The sequence below is a fragment of the Myodes glareolus genome, chromosome 22, assembly GCF_982192425.1.
Source record: "Myodes glareolus chromosome 22, mMyoGla1.1, whole genome shotgun sequence".
NCBI lineage: Eukaryota > Metazoa > Chordata > Mammalia > Rodentia > Cricetidae > Myodes > Myodes glareolus.
The window spans coordinates 12,246,643-12,269,712 of record NC_142047.1 but is presented as its reverse complement, the minus strand read 5'-3'; the positions used below and the strand labels follow the sequence as shown (position 1 = coordinate 12,269,712).

The window sequence follows — 23,070 nt, the reverse complement described above, 5'->3', positions numbered from 1 at the left end:
CCCCGTGTACCCGGCTCTCTAGCTCACTCCGGCTCGCTCCGGCCCCCCCTTACAACTCCCGCGCGCTTTTTAAGGAGGCGCCGCGGAGTTGGCGCCGGATCGGGGGCGGGGAGCGCGGCGGGCGGGGGAGGGGGAGGGGAGCGCAGGGGGGGGAGGGGACAGGGGGCGGGCGGGGCGCGCGGGCGGCGTTCGGCCGCCCTCCAGCCATTGGGCGCGGGACCCAGACGTCCTCGGCGCCCAGCCCCCTCTCCACGCCTCTCCGCGCGCAGCGCTCTCGGGACCGCACTTACCGGGAACTAGCCGCGCCGCGGCCGGACGCGCCGCGCTTCTGGGGAGCCGCGGAGAGCTCACTAGCGGCCCTGCCGCACCTAGATGAGGGCTTGGGGGCGTGCGGGTCTCCCCTTCTCCTTCTACCCGGCCGATCCCGCTGCAGTTTGGCCGTACCGGTCCGGGCACCTCCCTCCAGTGCCCCTTCGGTCCAGGACTAGACGAAGTAGGGGTGCGAGCAGATTTGAGGACCCCAAACTCAGGGTCAAAGGACAGTTTGCCCACCCCACCCCTCCTTTCTCTGGCGGGGCGGAGGAAGTGCAGGAATTCCAGCTAAGCCCGGTTTCTCCAGGGTCCCCGAGCCAGGGTCTCCAGAGCCTGGACGCTGAGGTCCGAAATTTCCTTTCCAACACCCTGAGGGTGTGACGGTGTGATCGAAGTCGGGAATACCAGCGACACTTTTATTTTAAAACAAAACTTTATTGGTAATAGTTTTCAAATATGTTTACAACAGCACACTGTTCAAGAGGAAGTCTCATCCTTCCAGCACACAGGTTGAACGGCCCCCCTCGCCCACCCGGGGCCCCCACCCAGGCCTGAGAGCTCCTCCTGTTTGGGAGAAGTTACAAGAGGGACAAACACAGGGATAACTGGGATAAGTTCCCCAGTCGCTCCCCACCTTTCTATTGAGAGAAAAGCACAATCAGACTTGGGGTGCAGTGAGTGGGGATGCACAGCAAGAGGTGATGGACAGCTGACAGCTAAGCTAGAAGTGAGGCGCCCAGGATCGGGAGGGGCTTCTTAAGGGGGCTGATGCGCGGAAGAATTGGCATGAGACCCCTGGAGAGGGGGGCCGGGAAGCTAGCAGCACAGGGCGAGGTTCAAAGCCCAGTTCCTTCCTTGACAAGAGTCAGTTGGCTACCCCGGCCTCATCAGAGTGGATTTGGGGAGTGGCGAGGGGGTTTGGGAGGGGTGGGACAGTTTGGAGGGTGGGAGGCACTGGTGGAACTTAATTTAAATGAAGATTAAAAAAAAAAAAGAAAAAAAAACCTAGCAAGCAGCCCTCTGTACATGTGATTAAAATCTCCCTTTCCAAGTAGGACTGCATGGAAGGGAAGGTTGGCTTTTCTGTTCATCCTTAGTGTCCAGTGCTGGGGTGGGGGTGGAGGCTGGGGCAAATCTGCGCCCCTCTTTCCATACCCTGCCCTTGGATACACCAGTAAGACTGAGAAATCCATTGAAAACAGGCAGAGAAGTGTGGGGGAGAAGGGGAGCAGCTGATGTTGCCCCTTCCCCATTATCTGGCTTTCCTGCTCTCCCTAACCTGGGGGTGTGGAGTGGGTGTTAATTTAGATGCATGGAACTCTAGGGCCCGCTGGCTGTTCGATCCAACCCTCCCACCCCCAACCAGAAAAAAAAAAAAAAAAAGAAAGAAAAAGAATGAAAGAAAACCCACGGGGCACAAGCACACCCCTAAAACTCAGTAAACTCCTTGCCACATTTCTCATTGATGGAGACCCGGATCTCTTCCTCCTCATAGTCGTCAAAGTTACTCGTGTCCCCAGGGCCTTTAAACTTTGGTATGAAGGGAGCTTCCACCTGGAGAGGGATCAAGAATCACCCAGAGCTCATTAGCTGACCTCACACCAGTATAACAATAAAGATGAATGGCATAATAATCAGGAGACTCTGCTGTGGTCCAGGCCTGTGTTCAACGTTAGGGTACTGTGTCTTCTTTGCAACCCAACTTACCAAATGGAAGTCATTTCCCTGAGAATATTTCCTGCCCAAGACCATAAAGTGGCCAGAAGACCCCAGCATCCCATGTCCAGTCCCTTACCAGCTCCAGGAAGCCATTCACAAGATCCTATCGCTGCCTCCTTCCCTTTCCCCAACTCTGGACATGCTGGGAAAATGAAACCCACCTTCCTCTGATAGATGGCAATCCAGTCAGTCGTGGCAAACCACTTGTGGTTCTTAATGTCATTGACCCCATTCTTGAGGTTCCCAAAGCGCTTGGTAAGATCCACCTGCAGAAGGTTCCGTAGCAGGTCCTTCAAGTCGGAGCTGAAGTGGGATGGGAACCGCACCTGGAAAGGGGTGCAGATAGAATGGGGTGCTGCTCACAGATTCAGGGGTACAGAATGTTAACCTTTTTCACTTTTTGAGACAGTATCCTGACACACACACCCCACGCATGCACAGGATATCTCTGAGTAGCCATGGCTTCTGAGTAGGCCTGGCTGTTCTGGAACTCGATCTGCAGACCAGGCTGCCTTGAACTCAGAGATCTACCTGCATCTGCCTCCCCAGTGCTGGGATTAAATCTGTGCTCCACCACACCATGCACCACAGGATCTTAATGTGTAGCTAAGCTGGCCTTGAACATCGGATGGTGGGATCGCGTCTCCTAGCCTCCTGAGTGTGAGAACTTCAGGTGTTTATCACTAGACTCTGGTTGGATGGTACCTGTCTTATCTCACAGTCCTACAGGGGAAAGTCTGTTAAAATGGCTTGTTGGAGCGTGGTGGCACTTGCTTATAATCCCAGCACTCAGGCAGAGGCAGGCGGATCTTTGTGATTGAGTTACTTAAGGCCAGCCTGATCTACATGATAAGTTCCAAACCAGCAAAGGCTACATAAAACCATGCCTCAAAAGAAAGAAAGGAATAAAAAAAAAGAAGGCTCACTGTTGGACCAATGGATGGCTCTGCTCTTGGAGAGGACCTGGGTTTGATTCCCAGTACCCACATGGTGACTCACAACCACCTGTAACTCTAGCCTCAGGGGATCCAATGCCTGTGGCCTACAAGGGTACCTACACTATATGTACATACCTACAGACACACAAATATACACATAATTGAAAAACTAAAGTAAGTAAAGTATAAACAGAAATGGCTTGTTGGAGCTAGCCTACTGCGTTGTAGCATCTGTAGTTCACTGCACATAGTACTCTGCCTTTAGGCCCTAGCAGCCATGCAAACAAAAAAACATTTAGATGCTGAGTCCCCTCTGAGTTTGCTGGCTTAGGAACTATGGGCAAGGTCTGAGAATCCACTACCCCAAGGTCACAGGAAACAGAACTGTAGGAGGTTTATCTCATGTCTGAAGGCTTATATCCTCATCTAAGATTCTTCAGCCAGCTCTGCTGGAGTCTGAGGGCTTCTGAAGTAAGGATATTTCCTTTCTCACTCTGCATTCCTTCGGGGCCAGTTCTTCCGGCCATCCACTTACAGAGGCTCTGCACATCCCTGTACAGCTTCTGGATTTATACCCGTAAGAACTGACTTCCAGGTCTAGAGAGATGGCTCAGTGGCTAAGAGGTCCTGAGTTCAATTCCCAGCAACCACATGGTGGCTCACAACCATCTGTAATGAGATCTGCTGCCCTCTGCTGACCTGCAGGATACATGCAGACAGAATATTGTATACATAGGGAGGGGAGTGGAGAAAAATGTATAGCTCAATAAAAAACAAACAAACAAACAAAGAAAACACCTGACTTCCAGGAGCCAAGGGTGCTGGCACAAGCTTGTCATTCCTGCACTTTGGGGGCTAATGCAGGAAGGTTGAGTGCCAGGGATACATAGTGAGACCCTGCTGTAAAAGAAACAAAACGAGCAGGGTGGTCGTGGCGCACACCTTTAATCCCAGCACTTGGGAGGCAGAGGCAGCCAGATCTCTGTGAGTTTGAGGCTAGCCTGGTAAAGGTACTTGTTGCCAAGCCTGATAATCTGAGCTTGATACCCAAGGCGCACATGGTGGGAGGAGAGAACCTGATTCCTGAAAGCTGTCCTTGACTCACAGAGGGACACTGACACAGGGGCGCAGGCACAATGAACAGATGTAAACAAACTGAAGGAAAAAAGCAGAGAAAGGAGGAAAAGAAAGGAGAAGGAGGAAAGGAAGAAAGGGAAGGCAGAGTAGCAAGAGAAGCAGACCCAAAGGAAGAAAAGAAAGACAAAAGAAACCAACTGGTCCCTGCTACTCCTTTCACGGGCTGTGTGACCTTGGCCAGGGTCCTTAACCTCTCCAGGCCTGCACCGGCCACGTCCCAGGGTTCTGTGTGGTGAGATAACGCGATCAAGGCCCGTGGGAACTGTAAATTGCTACAAAGAAGGGGATTATGCTCAGCCGTGTGCAGCACATGCCTGCTAACCTAACCCAGGACTTGGGAGGCAGCAGCAGGACCCTGAGTTCAAGGGTGACCTTGATTACACATGGAGCTGGAGTCCAACCTGGGACTCTTGTTTTTAAAACAACACAAGGGAATTCCCTCGCTTTCTCCTCACATCAATTGGTGCTTTTTTTTTTTTTTTTTTTTTTTTTTTTTGGTTTTTCAAGACAGGGTTTGTCCATGTAACAGCCCTAGCTGTCCTGGAACTAGCTTTGTAGACCAGGCTGGCCTCAAATCACAGACATCCACCTGCCTCTGTCTCCCATATGCTGGGATTAAAAGTGGGCATCACCACCGCCCAGCCCATGGACTTTTTTGTACTAAGCCACCATCTTTGACATTTCAATTTTCCATTTAGTGTTTCTTCTGAGTGACATCCTGTAACAGGTCTAAAATCTTTCTCTAACCTCACAACAATCGTCCTGCCTCAGCCTTTTGAATGCTAGGATAAAAAGCACTTGGCAGATAGATTTCTGTGTTTGCTATCAGCCTAGTCTACAAAGTAAATCTAACCTAGTCAGGGCTACAAAGTGAGACTCTGTCAAAAAAAGAAAGAAAGAAAGAAAGGAAAAGAAGCAGAGCTCATGCTGCCACGCCCCCTGGCTGTTCGCTGCTTCTCTTCTTCTCTTCTCTGATGGGAGGTGCTCCTACTTCACCCACAGGTGATGGTGAGTGTGTGCCCAGCCCTGAGTTCCACAACACAGAGCGGGTGTCTTCCGACCTCCCAGAGGTCAGATGGCTGATGGGCAAATGAGGCTCAGAGAATCAAAGTAGGTGTGTCTCCATTTCACCCAGTAGTTGTCGCAGGGCTGGGACCTGGAGCCGGGCTGTGCCCACAACTGTCTGAAGCATATGGAGACTTGGAGCCAACCAGCGGCTGTTGTCCAAGATGCTGAAGAGAGTGGGGTGACAGCCAGGCTCCCCTGCTAGGTGGGGCTGCTGAACACAGGGCTGGGATTCTCAGCACCGCCCCCCACTGAGGCTTCCACTTACTTCTCATGGTGCAAACTCAGATTGGTCACACTCCCTTTCTGTACCTCAGTTTCCTCACCTCTCCTACAGGGGTGCCCTTTCTTCAGGATATGGCTAAAGAGTGACCCAGGGCAGGGCTAATGAATGCTGAGGACACGAACAGTCCTCCTCCTGAAAGGAGCACTGCTGGGGCTGTCTCTGTAACCCAGACTGGTCCGGGCTACTAAAGAGCGCTGCTATTATAGGCCTGTGTCACCATGCCAGGCTGACTAAGGAGACCCCACGTCTGGAAAGGGTATACAGCTACAGCAGGATGCGGTTTGCTGGTATGGCTGGGGCGGACACATGGGAACAAGTCTGTTCTGGTCTGTCAGGGCAGCACTTTCTGTATCCAGGGTTCTGTTGTGGCTCAGGCTTCCTCAGTTCTGTCAGTTGTAAGATAGATGCATTGGGGTGTGTGTGTGTGTGTGTGTGTGTGTGTGTGTGAGAGAGAGAGAGAGAGAGAGAGAGAGAGAGAGAGAAAATGAGAGAGAGAGACAGAGAGAGCCACTCCTGACTTGAGGAATTTCTAGATTATGTCAACAGTGGTGTTCCATGGTGGGCAGGACCAGGGAGACAGCTGTGTGTGTGTGTGTGTGTCTGTATTGCTGGGGTATACATGCAAGGCCACTGCTCTACTACTGAGCCACACCCCTGTTCCTTGATTTTTCTCAGTTTCACTAGTCAGCCCAGGCTCTCTTGGAAATTTCTATGTGGCCCAGGCTGGCCTCAGACTTTAAGATGCTCCTGCCTCAAGCTCCTGGGTGTTAGGATAATGGGTTGGTGGGGGAAATGTGGAAGGCTGTTTTGGTTCCTTCCAGGGATGGGCTCCATATCCTGGCCTCACCTTCCCAGAGACGATTTTCTCGTAGATCTGGATAGGCTGGTCAGCGAAGAAGGGCGGGTAACCAGCAGCCATCTCGTAGATGAGGACCCCGAGAGCCCACCAGTCCACAGCCTTGTTGTAGCCCTAGAGCAAGATGGGGGGCCATTCGATGAAGCAAGAAGGTGAAGAGGAGATGATTCCTCAGGGGCAGGGCGGGCTAGTGAGGTGGAGCAGGCCTCAGGGGTGGGGCAGGCTGGTGAGGTGCCTACTTTGCTCAGGATAATCTCAGGGGCCAAGTACTCAGGGGTCCCACACAAGGTCCAAGTACGGCCTTTCACACGCTTGGCAAAACCGAAGTCTGTCACCTGTAGGCACAAGAACATGCAGTAGGTAGGAAGAAGGGCTGCAGGCTTCCTTGTGCCCGGGAGCGCCCTCCCCCGGCCACGGGCACCTGAATATAGCCCTGCTGGTCGATGAGAAGGTTCTCGGGCTTCAGGTCCCGGTAGATGAGGTCCAGGGAGTGCAGATACTCAAAGGTCAGGACGATCTGCGCCGCGTAGAAACGGGCATGGGGCTCGCTGGTGGGGACAAGCCAGGAGGGGATGTGTGGGTGAGCATGACCACATCCGAGTGGTCCAGCAAGTGGGTCTATGTGCCCACAGAGTAAAACACCCCGTGTCTAGCTAATCAAAACGTAGATTCAAGGCTGGGCATGATGCCATGCTCTAGTAGTTCCTGCTGTGTGGGGGCTGAGGTAGGGGGATTACATGACCCCCAGGATTCCAAAGACAACCTGGGTAACACAGACCCAACCAGTAGTGCAAAAACTGGGAATCCTGACATGGTGGCACATATCTGTCATCAGGGTACTGGGAGGCAGAGGCAGAAGGACTGACGTATGTCTGAGGCCAGTCTGGACTACATTATGTGTTTCAGGCCGGCCCAGACTACTTAGTGAGACCCTGTGTTCAAAACAAAACAAAATAAAGCTTTCTACCTCCCCATATTCTAAGCTGTATAATTCTATACCAAACTCAGCTAAAAGAAACTTGAGCTAGAAGGCTTAGAGGGGACAGGCGCCTAGGTGAGGAGTTACCTTACCCAAGGAAGCAGTTTAAGGGGTTTTGTCTGATAATCAGAGTATTGGAAGAAAGTCACCAGGGTCCAGACAAGTGTCAAAACAAAGGCCACCTTGCCAGGCATGATGGCGTACACCTTGAACTCCAGTGTTCCAGAGACCTCTAAGTTTTAGGTCAGCCTGGTCTACAGGTAAGTTCCAGGTCAGCCCAAGTTACATAATGAGACCCTGTCTCAAAACAAAACAAAAAATAACCCCCAAACACCTCACAGGGTCAACCACCAAGGGTTACATGTCAAGCAAAGCTGAAGCTCACAAAACAAGGACAGCTTTTAGAGAACCCCCAGAGGGATGAGCGGTGACCCTCAGCAGCTGCCCAGAGAAAGTACCAGAAAGGAGGAGGGCTTTAGAGAAGAGGGAGTGCAAGGGACCAGAAAATCATGCCCAGGGTCTGGCCAGCATCTGAAAGATGACAGAAATGAAAGGGAAGGTCGTGCGCTCCTGACTAAGCAACCTTCACAGCGGCACACGGAGACTTCGCTTTCTGACTTGGTTTTGAAGGCAGTTGCTTGTGTTTGAGACAGGGGCTTTCTATGTAGCCTAGGCTAGCCTCGAACTCCTGGTTCTCCCGCCTCGACATCCTCAGTGCTGGGACTAGAGGTGTGCACCACCACACTTGACAAGATGTTTGGATTTTAGTGTATACAAGATATATTTATATCTATGTGTTAAGTGACATATTAGTATAAAATTTAAAACTACATAAAATTATCCACTAATTTAAAAAAATCTTTCTAGGTGCAATGGTAAGTTTCTGTGGTTCCAGGAAGCTGAGAGAGAAGAACCGAGTCAGCCTAGGATTTGAAGGTTAGCCTGGACTACATAGTCTCTCTCTCTCTCTCTCTCTCCCCCATTTCTGTCCTGGTCACTCAGCTTGGCTGGCTGAAACATCACAAATTGCTTATCATAACAGGAACAAAACGTCACAGGGGCTGAGTGTGGTGACAGCCGCCTGTCACATCAGCACTCAGGAGGCAGGACCAAGAGGATCTTGAACCAAAGACCAGCTATGGCCAAGACCCCATCAATAAACAACACACACACACACACACACACAGCAAGACCCCATCAATAAACAACACACACACACAAACACACACACACACACAAATAAAACAAAACAAAACAAAACAAAATTCCACCAGAACCTAGAGACATCACTTTCCATTTCTAAGCAGACTGGACTCTTCTGTCCCTGAATGGTGGCCCCTGGGTAGCAGGGGTAGGGCCTGCTTACCTGAACCTTCCGATCCGTCGTAAGTGGGAGAACATCTCCCCACCAGGTACATACTCCATGACCATGTATAAGTTTGAGTTGTCCTGTGGGAGGCAAAGCGAGTCAAGGCCCTGTCTCCAGGCACTGGGCCCCAGCTGAAGACCACAGTGGCCTGGAGGAGCAAGCACAAAACCTCAGGGACAACTATCTTCCCAATGGTCCATGCTTCAAGCACCAGGAGCTGCATTTTCTCTGGGAGCAGGAAGAGGCAGCTGCTGCTCTGTTCTCACAGGGGAGAAAGAAAGGACTTGGGCCCTGGCTAGCTGCAGTCCTGCAGTGGCTACTGCTTCAACTTCAGTTTCATCATCTGCCAAACAGGTAAGAGAGGCCACAGAATTTGCAGGACCAGAACAAAACATGCAGGGCATGATGGTACACAGCTGGAGTCTCAGCTGCTGGGGTGGGCGAGGACTCTGAGATCAGCCTGGGCTGGAGAGTAAGCAGAAAACAGAAGCCCTGCTAAGAACTAGAGTCTCATAGGTTGCTGGAGAGGTGGCTCTGCCTTTCCAGGCTCACAACCAAAAGAACAGAAGGTTATTATGGGGCTGGGGACGCGGCTCAACTGTAGAGCAGTTGTCTCCTCTACACACAGAGCCCCGTGTTCCATTTCCAACACCACAAGAAACAAAACAAAATTGGTAAGGAGCCATGCTGTACACCTACGATTCCAGCTCTCAGGAAGCAAAGGCAGGAGGGATTGTGAATTCTGGGCCAGCCTGGGCTACATAGTGAGACCCTGTCTCAAAAAACAAAAACTATGCCAGGCATGGTGGCTCATTCCTTTGATCCCAGCACTTGGGAGGCAGAGACAGGCAGATCTCTGAGTTTGAGGCCAGCCTGGTCTGCAGATCAAGTTTCAGGACAGCCAGGGCTACACAGAGGAACCCTGCCTTGGAAAAAAAAAAAATCTATGAACTTCTGTACAGCTTCTGCATGGGGAACTTCTGGAACAGGCTCTGGTCGGGACGGTTCTGGTGACTGTTGAGAGGCTCTTATGCACCTGTGAGAACTCCTCTTATGACCTCACAATAGGAGGGCTGTGCTGAGTCCCATTTCACAGATGAGAAGAGCAAGGCCCAGTGTGATCAGTGCCTCTCCTGCAGGGCACAGGGAGGTGCAGCTCCCTGGTTGCCGAGTGGCAGTTGGGTTCCTGGAATGAGTCAGGGTGGTGACTCTGCAGGTCATTCAGGCTGGGTGACGCCCCCAAGTTATTGAACTAGCAGTTGACTAGCTGAAGAGCTCAACTGGAGGGGCCCCAGTCCACCCGTCTCTGGCATTCTTCCTCCAAGGGTCTTCTTCCTTGAAAGTGGGTGGCCCCAGCCTGGGGGATCAGGAAGCCATGCCCAGCATGGGCCAGGAGCCACCCTCCACCTTCCTGAAGCCCTGGCTGTGGTCCTTACCTTGAAGGAGAATTCAAGTTTGACCAGGAACGGGAAGTTGACAGCCTGCAGGATGCGTTTCTCATTTAGAGTGTGCTCAATCTGCTTCAGCTTCACCACCTGAGGCAGAAAAGAGGAGTGGGATGGGCCTCACTTCCTAGGCTTGGTCAGGACCAGGAATATGGGAGTGGGGGCTATTTCTTTAGCCAGATACTCATGGCCCTGGCTGCGTGCTGAGAGCTGAGAGCCCTTGCGTGACACACGACCAGGGCAGAGAGCATGTGTGGGAGCCCCTAAAGCCAGAAGAATCTTGGGGGAGGAAGCCTAGGGCTTACAAAGGCCCCTATCAGACACCTTGAGAAGTCTGGAAAGTGTGGGGGGGGGACCAGAGAAGGCTGCCTGCAAGAGTAGGAGACTTAATGACACCAGCGAGACCCCAAAAGGCATGGCAGCTTAGAAATCAATTTTTCTTTTTCTGGTCAAGCATTTTTTTTTTCTTTTATCTCTTGTGGTGTCAGACATGGGATCCAGGCTTTGCATGTGCTAGATCAGCTCTTGATGGGGCCGAAATTCTATTTATATTTATGTTGTGGGCAACCTATGCATGCCAAGGCATATATGTGGAGGTCAGAGAACAAGCTAAGGAAGTCTGTCCCCCTTTTGCACATGAGTCCTGAAGGTCAAATTTGGGTCACCAAGCTCAGTGACACCTTTCTCTGCTGAGCCATGTTGCCAGTGCCCCCTCAGCAACAGGCACATGTGAAACAACTGTGCCCTGGCAAGGTTTTCAGCCTCTGCATCCTTTCTTGCCTTTCCATGGATTTGTAGGCACAAGATGACCTGACTTTGGTGTACACTTGAAAGACTGAGGCAGGAGGATCTGGAGTTCAAGAACAACTTTGGCTATACAGAAGTGCCAGCTTAGGCTACGTGAGATCCTATCTCAAAATACACACACACACACACACACACACACACACACACCCAGAAAATAAAATTCAGTGCACTCTAAACTACTTAACATGAAAAAAAAATCACAGACTGCTTCACTGGGCACAGTGGTGCATGCCTGTGATCTCTGCATTCAGGAAGACCTCACATGTGAGAGCAGCCTGGGCTACATACCAAGACCTTGCCTCAAAAACAAAACTGTCAAATTTGATCCAAATCTGGTGAGCTGAGTTCAATCCCTAGAACCCACATGGCAAAAAGAGAATACGACTCCTGCCACTCCTTGCGGTCCTCAGGCCTCTACACTGTTGCTGTGGCTCTCATCTCCAGCCCCCAATAAAAAAATGTAACAAATAATAAAAAAAATGTAACAAAAACAAAACGAGCAGCAGCAACTGAGCCTGGTGTGGCAGTGCATGCAGTCTGAAAATCCCAGCACTTAGGAGGCAGGACAAGCAGGAGGCGCTCCGGGCTAGCCTTGGGTACATAGATTTGAAGCTAGGCTGGGTGGTAGTGGTGCACGCCTTTAATCCCAGCACTCGGGAGGCACAGACAGGTGGATTCCTGTGAGTTTGAGGCCAGCCTGGTCTACAAGAGCTAGTTCCAGGACAGGCTCCAAAGCTGCAGAGAAACCCTGTCTCAAAAAAAAAAAAAAAAAAAAAAGAACGAGGCTAGGCTTGCATAGATAGATGACTGTGTCTTAAAACCAACCAACCAATCAGCTTTCCATATACTGGTAGCAAACATGGTTAAAATAAATTCCTGGGATGCAGGGATGGGCATCTAGCCCAGTGGTAGAGCATTTGATTAACAGATGTGGGTCTTGAGTTCTAGTCCCAGTAGCTGGAAAGAAAAAAAAAAAAAGAATTTTACCTGTTTCTTTGTACAGTTTTGATGGGCTGGCAAGAAAACGTCAAAATCCCTGTGTTGGGGTTCAGGGGCAGCTCAGTGGTAGAGCAACTCCCTAAAATGCAAAAGACCCAGGACCACACACAAACACAAATAAAGTCCAATGAAGAAATCCTGTGACCCATGCTGTGTCTCGGTGTCAGCATCAAACAGGATCAGGGAACTTCACGGGTACCTACAAACACACCCGCAGGTGTGCGCACACCTGCACCCACAGACACACACACTCACATACACACACAGTTTTAAGGAAAGTCATTATGGAAGGGTTGAGGGATGGCTCAGTTGGTAAAGTGCCCACTGCAGAAGCAGGAGGACCTGAGTTCAGATCCTCGGCACCCATGGAAAAGCCAGGTGTGGTGGTGTGCACCTACAACCCCAGCACTGGTAGGGGAAGACAGGTGGCTCACTGGTGTTTGGTGACCAGCCAGCCCCACTCCAAGCTTGGTAAAACAAAGTGGAGAGCCCGGCGTGGTATTGCATTTCCTTCCAGGAGGCAGAGGAAGGCAGATCTCTTCAGTTTGAGGCCAGTTTGAGGCCAGCCAGGTTTACTGAGTGAGTTCCAGGCATAACTAGGGCTACACAGAGAAACCCTGTTTCAAAAAACGTGATAATGATGATGATGATGATGATGATGATGATGATGACAGTGACTAAAGGGAAGACCTGGTATAGATCTTATATCTCTACCTAGTACATGCATACACAGACACAAAAACTTTATGAAAAGCTGCAAATGGTGGCACACACCTGCCACCCAGGTACTCTGGAAGCAGAGGCAGGAGGATCTCAAGTTTGAAGCCAGTCTGGCTACACAGCAAGACTCCATTTCCAAACAAAGTTTTTTTGTTATTTTAAGGCAGGGTATCACACAGCCAGGATGGCAAAGAATTTGCTGCGAGGATGACCTCGAATTCCTCATCCACCTACTCCCCTCCTCAGTGCTGGCTGGGATGTTCCCTCACATACAGCTTTAAAATAAAATTCCGTGAGTGTCTGTGTATGCATTCATGTGTGCACACGCATGTTGAGGATGACCGTGGGGAGCTTCCTCAATCAGAGAGGCAGGGAGAGGCAGGTGGATCTCTGAGTTCAAGTACAGTCAGAGTTACACAGAAAAATCCCATCTCATAAAACAAAACTATTCTGCGTGTTTGTGTGCGTCCAGGTGTGTGTACCATGGCACGTGTGGAGATCAGAGGATAACTGGGTGTAGGTCCTTGCCTTCCATCTGGTTTAATGGTAGGCTCCTGTCTGCTGCTACAGGACAGGCTCACGGCAGGAGCCCTGACACAGAGAGTGCGGCTGGGCTGGGCTTTGTGTGCACCTGGGGACCGAACTCAGATCCCCATGCTTGCCTGCGAGCTGACTAGTCCACCAGGGCTATCTCTTCAGCCTTCTAGCTCATTAAGTTTCTTTCTTTAAATTCACTTTCTGTAGATGTGGGGGGTGGCTTATGCCACGACACACTTGGAGAGGTCAGAGGACACTCGCTCTGGGCCAAAGGACAGCTTGTAGGAGTGGTCCTCTTCTTCCACCATGTGGGTTCTGGGGACGGAACTAAGGCTGTCACACTTGGTGGCAAGCGCCTTAAACTCACTGAGTCATCTCTCCACTCCCATCCTCTACCGCACTGTTTTGAAACAGCTGGTCAACAAGCCACACACCCACACCTTCATTTTTCAAAGAACTCCTGTGTAAGTTCAGTGATGGTGATGCACACCTTTAATTCCAGCACTGAGGAGACAGAGGCAGGTAAATCTCTGCCAGTTCAAGGCCAACCCCTGGTCTACAAAGTGCTACATAGAGAAACCCTATCTTGAAAAACCAACCAAACAAACAAAAAAGGAACCATGTAAACCTTACTTTCTCTATAAGATCCCAGCTGTCTCTGAACACCTGTGTGTTTGTGTGTTCTTGTGGGGGTGGCACATGCCCTTATGACCCTTGGGGCTGACAGACGGAGGACAGGAGGACTCACGGGGACAGGTTCACAGACACTGCTGAGTACAGAGTTCTGGAATGTGCGTGTGCAGCGACACTGTGACCCTCACATCCTCTCCTACTTATTTCATCTTCTGCAGAGGTGAGGATGGAACCTAGGGCCTTGAGAATGCTGGTCAAGTGCTCTGCCTCTGAGCTGCACCCTAACAGTGGTCATTAAACCACCAGTGGAGATCTTTGTGAGTTCGAGGCCAGCCTGATCTGCAAAGCAAGTTCCAGGACAGTCAGGGCTGGTACACAGAGAAACCCTATCTCGAAAAGCCAGAAAAACCAAACAAAAAACCCACCAGTGGAATACTTACAATGTCTAAGAAAAGACGCACCCACCCACTTCCCTCTCCTGAGCTCAGCACAGTGTTTGGTAGAGATGAGAAAGCCGGGCAGCTCATCACCTTACCTTCTGTTTGTCCAAGATCTTCATGGCGTAGTGGCTCCCAGTCTCCTTGTGCTTCACAAGCATCACTCGCCCGAAGGAGCCGGTGCCAAGGGTCTTGATTCTATCAAAATGGTCCAACTGGGCTGTATTCTGTGGACAGGGACAGGAGGGCTCAGGGTGCCTCTCTGCATACTTCTGGGCTGGGGAGTCCCCTATGCCACCGGCAGAGGGGGCCCTGGGGAATGGGTGGAGATGACCCAGGGGACATTCTTCCAAGAAGGGTGGCAGGGGCCAGATCCGGCCTTGGCCTGGGGCCCAGGAGTTGCTGGCAGCTGCATGGTGAGCAGGGGCTGCCAGGTGCAAGGGTACAAATGGGGTGGGGGCCTGGTGATGAGAAGCAGGGGTCACCGTGGGCATGTTAGAAAGGAATGGGGCAGGGCTGGGTAAGGCACACAGTGGTAGAGCTGGGTACTGTCCACTGGGAACCGCTCAGTCTGAGGTGCTTACCTGAGAAGGGCTCTCCCATTTTTTCAGGAAGTCTTCCTTGGCCTTGGCTAGGAACTCTTTCACTGGGGGGGGGGGAGAGAAAAAGTTAGGGGGAGAGTCCCTGCTTCAAGGCACATCAAGATTTTCCACTCTGGTAGAAAGTGGGATGCAGCTGTTTCAACCCAGAGTCTGATATTTTACCAGTGTCTTTGGGGGATCCTAGAGGCAATCTGGGGAATCTTGATTGGACTGGGGACTGAGTACTCTTTTAATTAGAGGTGGGTCCCAGATTCTGGTAACTCCTAAACAGGGCTCACAGAGACACGGGCACACAGGACCAAGAAGCACATAGGCCAGCCCACCCCACACTCCCTAGCACTGACAGACATTCCTTGGCCAGGACTGTGCCAGCTGAGGTATTTATAGCCTCTGATCTGGCTGCTCGTTTGTTGAGGCCAGGCTCTGGTGGAGGCCTGTAGGGGTAGTGTAGCAGGCGCCCTTGGGGGGGCTCAGCTGTCACCTTGGCCCCCGTTGGCTCTGTGCCTGCTTCTGCTGAGGGGAGAGCTCTTGCCCCTGAACTGTTCACCGGGCTGCCTCCCTTTAGGCACACCCCTCCCTGGCGCCTGCAGCATCCTGAGGCCAGCATCTCATTTCCTAATGTAGAAGCTGTCTCTGGTAACTGGCTGGGCACCCACTTCATCCACACTCTTATTTGATCTACCTGACAACCTTCCTTACATCTACGTTTTACTCAGTTAACAGCTCAGGCAAATGAGGCCTAACGACAGTTCACTGCTGGGTACAGCCCCCGGGAGGCAGCTAGGGGACAACTTCAGGACAGTAGTTCATAGTCTGCCTGGATCATGATGGGCTCTGTGTCTCTGACAACTCATCTAATCTTTCTGGGTCTCAATTTCCCACATGAACAAATGGGGGTAAAGCATTGATGACCTTGTAGGGTGGTGGGGTGGAGTCACAAAAGCCAGGTGTATGGTACAGACATGCCAGTTGTGACAGCTGATAGCTGTGATTCTAACCTTGGTAGGCTACTCAACTACAACCCCAGCAGCTGGAGACACCTGTGAGGGCTTTCTTTATTAGACCATGAGGTGGGAAGACCCACCATAAGCCCCTACAAAAGGCAGGGAGAAGAACATGCTGCTGTGGCCTGCTTGTCCTCTCTCGTACTGGCAAGGCCATCTGTCCTGCTGCTGAGGTGTCCGTTCCTTTGCTGGTATCAGAACCTACTTCTTCAGTATTTCCCTGTAGACTGAAAAGCAGTAGTTGCCTAGGAATCTTCCAGAACTCCAGCACTATTGGGGCTGCTGAGACATCCAGTCTTAGGCCTGAACAACTACCCAAACCACAGCCTGTGAGCCACTCTAGTAAATAAATCCCATATATAAATATTCATTCTGCCAGTTCTGTTCCTTCAGAGAACTATGGCTAATACTTTCTCTTGACTTTGGTTTTCCCTTTGAGACAGGATATCTCTCTATATAGTTCTGGCTGTCTTGGAACTCACTATGTAGACCAGATTAGCCTCAAACTCACAGAGATCCATCTCTGCTCCCGTCTCTGTCTCTTGAGTGCTAGGATTAAAGGCACGGCTCACCACAGCCAGCCCCTCTCTTGATTTTCTGAGACAAGACCTTACACTGTACAAGAGGACAGGACACTATGTAGCTCAGGATGGCCTTGAACTCAGAGCAGTTCTCCTGGCTCAGGTTCCCTAGTACTGGGACAGGTCGGAGAGCAGGGAGGACGATACCAAGAGGAGCAGGCTTGGAGTAAAGGCATAGGCTTATAAGATCAAGACTTCGGGAGCTGAGGCAGGACTCTGAGTTCAAGGCCAGCCTAGAATGTATAGCAAGAACCTGTGCTGAGGGAAGAGACTGGCGCTGTAGCTCAGCAGCAGCGCACTTGCCAGCATGCACAAGGCCTAGGTTCCATTCCAAGCGAGACAACACAAAAGGAAAACCTCAGCTGCAATCCCCGAACTAGGAAGACAACAAGCTCGCACACAGGCAGGCCACTGGAGAAGTAAACAAAGGAAGCAAAGGCGATGGTGCTGCACAGCACACAGCAGGAACTGCCTAGCCCCCCGATGGAGCCCACTTACCTGCTGCCTGCCTCTCCCAGCAGAGCGTGGCATGGGGGTTAGGGAACATGGGCAAATCTGGGGCCCCTCAGCTCCCTGCCAGGATTCAGGGTGCTGACTGGGGTTTTACTCCCCAGAAAGTGTAGCGCAGGTAACCCAGGAAACGGACAGCCAGGTGGGCCCAGAGGAACAGCTGCAGCCACAGCTGGAAGGTGACATCGTCCTCATGCTCACTACTTCCAGACCCCAGATCCATCCCAGGTGGCCCTGGGTTCTATCTGCAATCTCCTCTTTGCTGGAGTAACCAGTGTGTCTTGGTAAGGTCTGGGGGTTGGGAAAGGAGTTGGTTGCCACGGAAGCATTTAAAGGCACCTGCTCCAGGCTGGCCAAGGTCTGCTGAGGCTCTCCTTGGCAGCGGGAGGTGGGAAGATTCTCTAGAGGGTGTCCCTCTGGCTGGCCTGCCCTTCCAGGGATGCCCATGGCTCCCAGGATGTCTCCCCCAGTGGTGTAGTCTGCACGAAGTCCATGCCTGCTGCCCATGGGCAGAGGTGAAGGAGTTAAGGCCCCAGCCCAGGCACCAGGCATCAGCTCTCCAGAGGTTAAAGAAGCCCCAGAGCTTGTTAATTAGCTGCAAGAACAGCCGGAGAGGAAGGCCTGGGTGGGAAACAGTGGCAAAAGCCACCTATCTTCTCTGAGTTTCCTCTCAATAAGAAGCCCCCAAATCCTGCTACCCCTGAGAGAAATGGGCAGATCTGGGTCTCTGTCTTGTTCCTTTGCAGGGGTGAGAGGGGAACAGTGTCCTGGGATGTCCTTGGCCTGTCAAACCGTGCCCTGTGCTTGGCTCTGTTCTCAGCCATGAAAGTCCAAACCGGAAATGAATGGCTAAACTTGGGTGGGGGAGGGGAAATAGCGTTAATCATCATCTTCCTTCTTTCCAGGCTCCCAAAGCTGAGAGCTCTACAGTGGCCTTCCTGGGGCTGCCTGGCACCCATGGGCCCCTGCTGAACAGGAAGTGGACAAGGAGGCTAACCCAGCAGCTCTCAGCCTTCTCCCATCTGGAAGGAAAGGGTGTCATTGGCCTCCTCTCTCTGGATCTGATGTACTGAGAAAACTCCAGATACCTCTAGGAAAGTCAGTGCTATAGCAAGACATGGAAATCACCTTGGGTTCAAGCAGGAGAGACACAGCAGCAGGCCAGAGTGCACTTCACCGCACCCCCAGTTTGAGGGCCCCGTCTGGCAGGGTTCAAGGTACCAAGCTGGACTATACCCAGGTCTAAGGTGGACCAATCCTCACTCTGGGCTGAATCCCAAAACTAGGTGGGACGACTCCATGCTCTGTCTAAGCTGGAGCTCCACTCCAGACAGACCATCTGCTTTGGTCTGAAATGGACCATTCATCCCTGTGCTCTTCTCACCCAGGCCCCCTAGTCCAGGATGTTAAGGAAGGAGGGGTTTCCAGGGATACCCATGGAGTCCACAGATTCTTTCTCTCCACTTGCTCCCCTAAACCCCTGTCACAGCCCCTCCCTGACTTAAGGGGCAGACAGTGCCTAGGAAGTTGCTATAGCAACAGGGCTCAGCCTCACCATCGTTGGAGCTGGAAGCCATCACTCAGTCTTTCTCAGGGCACTAGCACACTACGGTGGCTGGGAAGCCTCATAAGATCTGCTGCACCAGTTTGGCTGCCAGTCCTCAGGGCCCTGCCTGTAGAGGGAGCCAGGGAGTTGTAGGGTGGGAATAGGGTGAGAAACTCAACCTGTAGACTAATCGGTGCAGGGGAGTGCAGATAGAATCCTTCAAACTTCTGTTGGCCTGACTGGGCAAAAGGCAAAGCTGTCTGGGAAGACCCTCTTGGGCACCCATACAACTGCCAATGGTAACAAAGGGTTTGACCCTGTTGAGCCTCTATAGGATGTTAGAAGACAAGTCTTTCTATCCAGGAATGTCCTGAGGACGTCTTTTCCTCAGTGACTGGACCGACTTGTCATGTGGACTTCTTCGGGGTTCCCTCTACCACTCCTGCCACGTTCCCTGTGGATCAACTCTGAGGTGTGTACTAGCTGAGACCTGAGCCCCACTTGGCTATTCACACTGGCAGCCTCCTGGAACCTGACCTTTTCCCTCTGTTCTCTAGGCTTCTGGCCCATCAACATCCGTGGCATTTTAGGGTGCAGACTCCCCTTATCTTATTCCATACTGGGTTGCTTCTAGACCCTTGCCCTCTTGGTCAAGGAGACAGCAAGCCTTGCCCTGCCTGAGCAAAGCCATGGCAGTTCAGTGGGTTGCAAGATGCCTGCTTGGGGCCTAGGACAGCTTGGGCATCTTCCCAACCCCACAGGGGTAGGTATGTGGCAGACGAAATGCAGGTGCCCCCTGCAGGCTGGTGTGGCTACTGCCCCAGTCCCGCTTACATGAGAGGAGATCCAGCTTTCCTCCTTCCTGTAAGAAGCTTCCAGGCAAAGGAACTGACTCCCTTTCTCACCCCGTTCTCTAGGGGTGGAAGGATGCCTCCAAAGTCTGACTAGGTCTCAGGGGCAGAGCACAAAATTATTATTATTTTTTTAGTGGTACTGAGGGTTGAACCTAGAGTCCTGAACATTCTATGCAAGCAATGTACCACTGAGCTGTGTCTCCTGCTCTTATTTACTTTTATTAAGTATTTATTATTACTTTTATTAAGATAGCTTCTCATTAAGTTGCCCAAACTATCTTAGAATTTAAGATTCTCTTGCTTTGGCCTCCCAAGAAGCTAGATCAATAAGCCTGTATGCCACTTGTGTTTTGTTACATTGTTTTTTTTGTTTCGTTTTATTGTTTTGTGGGTTTTTTTTTGTTGTTGTTGTTTGTCTGTTTTTGAGACAGGGTTTCTCTGTAGCTGTGGAGCCTGTCCTGGAACCAGCTCTTGTAGACCAGGCTGGCCTGTAGCTCAAACCTGCTTCTGCCTCCCAAGGGTTGGGGTTAAAGGCCTGGGTCACCATTGCCTGGCAGTTACATTGTATTTTAATGTACATCAGAGACTATAAAAGGCAATCTTAGACTGCTTCGAAACTATGAGCAAAAATGAGTACAGTTTTTACTTTTTTTTTTATTTAAAGGTCATGTCTCCTTTGTAGCCCAGGTTGACCTCAAACTCAGGTCCTTCTGACTCACAGTCCCTCACTTGCTTGTTCCAGGCGGGAGTCGCTATGCCTGCCTTATTATTTTTAATTTTCCACATTTATTGTGTATGTACACGCATCCTTGTGGAGGTCAGAGGACAACCTGTAGGAGCCAGTTCTCTCCTTCCACCATGTGGGTTCCAGGCAGACAATTCAAACTGGCATGCTTGGCAGCAAAACAGTCTTTACCTGTTGAGCCATCTTGATGAACACAGGTTTTATTTGTATCTTGATACAAGGTCTTGCCATCACCCAAGCTAGCCTTTAACTCTTGGGCTCAAACAATCCTTCTGCCTCAGCCTCTTGAATGGCTGGTAGTACCAATATACACTACTATTCAGTTTTGAGGGTTTTTTTTTAAATCATTTTAAATTAGGAAAGTATGGCTGGGGTTTAACTCCTGTGGAGGCAGTTTAAGAATGTATGGGCTGAAGGCTGGATATGGATTTGCCGCCTTTAATCCCAGCACTTGGGAAGCAGAGACAAGCGGATCTCTTTGAGTTTGAGGCCAGCCTGGTCTACATATTAAGTTCCTGACCAGGTGGAACTATACAGTGAGACCCTGTCCCAAAAAGTCAAAACAAATAAAAGAACATCTGAGTTGAGATGTTCTGGGGTCCAAGAGATCTACTGGTAGACAGGTCTGGGTGTGAATTCTGCCTGTATGATGTCATCTGCGTCATTTCGGCAAAAATCATCAGAATAAGCGTATCTATGGAGACTATTTAAGTTAGAGCTCTTGGATGCCTGATAAACACTAGCTGGACTTCATCCCAATGGAACAGCTGGCCAACTCGGAGACTCTGATCGTTTCCTTGGGCTCTTTCCCCTCTGTGGCTCTTAGTTCCTGCTGAATCTGTTTGATATGCTTGCAGCTTTTCTAGCACTATGTTCAACTTTCAAAAGGGCCACTGCAGTATACAGCCCACTGCCAGGACCATTTCCCTCCTGGTGGGCCTCACCTGCCAAGGGAGCTGGCCCCTCCCCTTCTGCCTGGGCCCCTCCAAGCTCAAGTCCAAGACCTTTTTGAGTATTACCCACCTGCTCCTGTCATCAAGCCCTCAACTACAAGCACTTGCCTCTTCGTCCCCCGCCCATCCCCATCGGTGACGCGCCAGGCCTCTTAAGGCTGCTGTGCTGTCTGGAAGGTGGGGGAGGGGCAGAAAGTTCTTGGGCTTAGTAGCATTCTGGGGACTCAGATGCTGAGAAGGACAGAGCTGGTCATAGCCTTCCTTTTGGGGAGGTCTGACTATTTCTGGGTAACCGAAGGGGTTCTCAGCGGCAGTCCAGCTTTAGCTTGGTTTACACCATTTTAAGAGACGCAGGTATTGGGGACAGGGCACAAGGCCCTTTCTGAAGTTATTTCAAATACAGAATTCTTCTTTTTCAAATACAGTTTCTTTCCCCGGTTGGAAAAATTCAGCATGTTTAGGGATGGGGGCGGGGTGGGGAGGGGGGGAACACACCTCCCTTTGGGTGACTCCTGGGTATGCACAGAAACCATCGGCCCTCAGCAGACCAAATCGTTAGCTGTCACCTACTGCTGAATGGCGTTTCTCTACCCTTGCAATTCCTCCTTCTGACCATCCCAATTCAAGTCGAATGAGCCCTTGCTAACACGACAGACAGCCGTGAACCAGGAGGAGTGAAGCAGCCCCAGGGACTGGGTGAATGACAGAACCGCAGTTGTGAAACGACCATTTATTGGTTGGGGGGGCTTCCAAGGAACCCAGAGCTCAGGACAGGCCAGGAGATGGGAGGGTGCTCGGCCGATTCCCCCACCCGCAACCCCAGAAAGAGGACAGACGCAATGGCTCTAAGCGAGACCAGCTCGAACTTGGATCTGGAAGCGCAGAAGCAGCTCTCTAGGTTCATAAACAGTCTGCCACCCCAGCTAGGGCCAGACGCTTACGGAGGAGGCAGAGTGACAGGATGAGAGGGGCAGAGGGACCCAGAAAGATCTTGTCCCCCATGCCAAGTGACACAGAAGGGGAAAACAATGCAGGAGGTGGCCCTGGGAAGCGCTCATGGGGGTAGGGGGGATTGGAGGTGGGGGCTGTGGTTAGGAGGATCACAGGCAGGGGTAGGGGAAAGATGGCGGGGGGCTGGAGGGGGAGGGGTGTGGTCACCAAGTGGCCAAGGTCCCTGAAGAGTGGACCCCACAGCGCTCCCGAGACTGGCAGGAGCCTGGATCAGGGTCAGGCATTGGGGCTTGTGTGGAAAAGGTGAGTGACGAAGTGTGGGGAGGGATTAGAATCTGGGAAAAGGGACTAGAAGAGGAGGGGGTGGGGTGGTGACAGGGCCCCATCTGGGGCCCCGGCGGTCATACATGCAATGGTTGGCAGTGACAGCTGGGTGGGGGGGCACGGCCTTTGCAGTGGGGGATGGTTGGTCATGGGCACGGGGGCCCTACCGGGGGCAAGGTACGTCTGCGGTGCTTGGACCCCAGCGTGGACAGGCATCAGGCAGGGGTGCAGGCGGACAGGATTGGGGGGGCCTGTGGGGGAGGGGCCATGCAGTGATGGGCAGAGCACGGGCAGGCCGCACGCAGCGGAGATCAGGGTGACGGCCGGGAACTCACCGCTCTCCTGCTCGCTGCCCTTCTTGGCGGCGGCGGCGTTGCCCATCGCGGCGGCGTCGCGGCCGGGGCCCGTCCCGGAGCTGCGGCGCGGCGGGTGCTAAGGCGGCCGGCGGCCCCGGAGCGCGCTGGGCAGCGGAGGCGGCGGCCCCTGGGGCTGGCTGCGCTGGCTGCGGCGCCACGACCCCCGCCCAGCCCCTGCTTCCCGCGTCTCTCTGCGCCCGCCCGCGGGGGAGCCTCAGCCCAAGTCCTCTGTCCGTGACGCCCCCGCAGTCCGCCGCCCATTGGTTCAGACCTCCCTGACTGACAGCCCCACGCCGTTGTCTATTGGCCCGCCGAAATCTTCCCGCGCTACCATAGGCTCCTGGGCGCGTGACGCGAGTTGCAGGCGCTCAGCCACTCACGGGCTCGCGAAGCCACAGTCGGGCG

General features: G+C 52.1%; 2 protein-coding genes across 4 annotated transcripts; both read right to left on the bottom strand.

The window, feature by feature from the left end:
• Window positions 1-726: 726 nt before the first annotated feature.
• Prkaca (protein kinase cAMP-activated catalytic subunit alpha) lies at window positions 727-22,841 on the bottom strand. 3 transcript variants are annotated; one of them, XM_085682181.2, is made up of 10 exons: window positions 22,645-22,841; window positions 14,824-14,885; window positions 14,338-14,466; window positions 10,098-10,196; window positions 8,659-8,741; window positions 6,735-6,861; window positions 6,553-6,648; window positions 6,305-6,427; window positions 2,193-2,357; window positions 727-1,866 (listed from the first exon to the last, which is right to left on the bottom strand). In XM_085682181.2, the coding sequence occupies exons 1-10, from the start codon at window positions 22,688-22,690 to the stop codon at window positions 1,741-1,743; spliced, it is 1,056 nt and encodes a 351-aa protein (XP_085538307.1). In that variant the 5' UTR covers window positions 22,691-22,841; the 3' UTR covers window positions 727-1,740. The 3 variants fall into 3 exon arrangements, with proteins under 3 accessions (XP_085538307.1, XP_048300453.1, XP_087756360.1); XM_048444496.3 differs by lacking the exon at window positions 22,645-22,841 and adding an exon at window positions 18,492-18,528; XM_087900234.1 differs by lacking the exon at window positions 22,645-22,841 and adding an exon at window positions 15,004-15,025.
• On the bottom strand, window positions 16,931-17,758 carry Smim46 (small integral membrane protein 46). Its single transcript, XM_087900236.1, has one exon. The coding sequence runs from the start codon at window positions 17,157-17,159 to the stop codon at window positions 17,010-17,012; it is 150 nt and encodes a 49-aa protein (XP_087756362.1). The 5' UTR covers window positions 17,160-17,758; the 3' UTR covers window positions 16,931-17,009.
• Window positions 22,842-23,070: the final 229 nt, after the last annotated feature.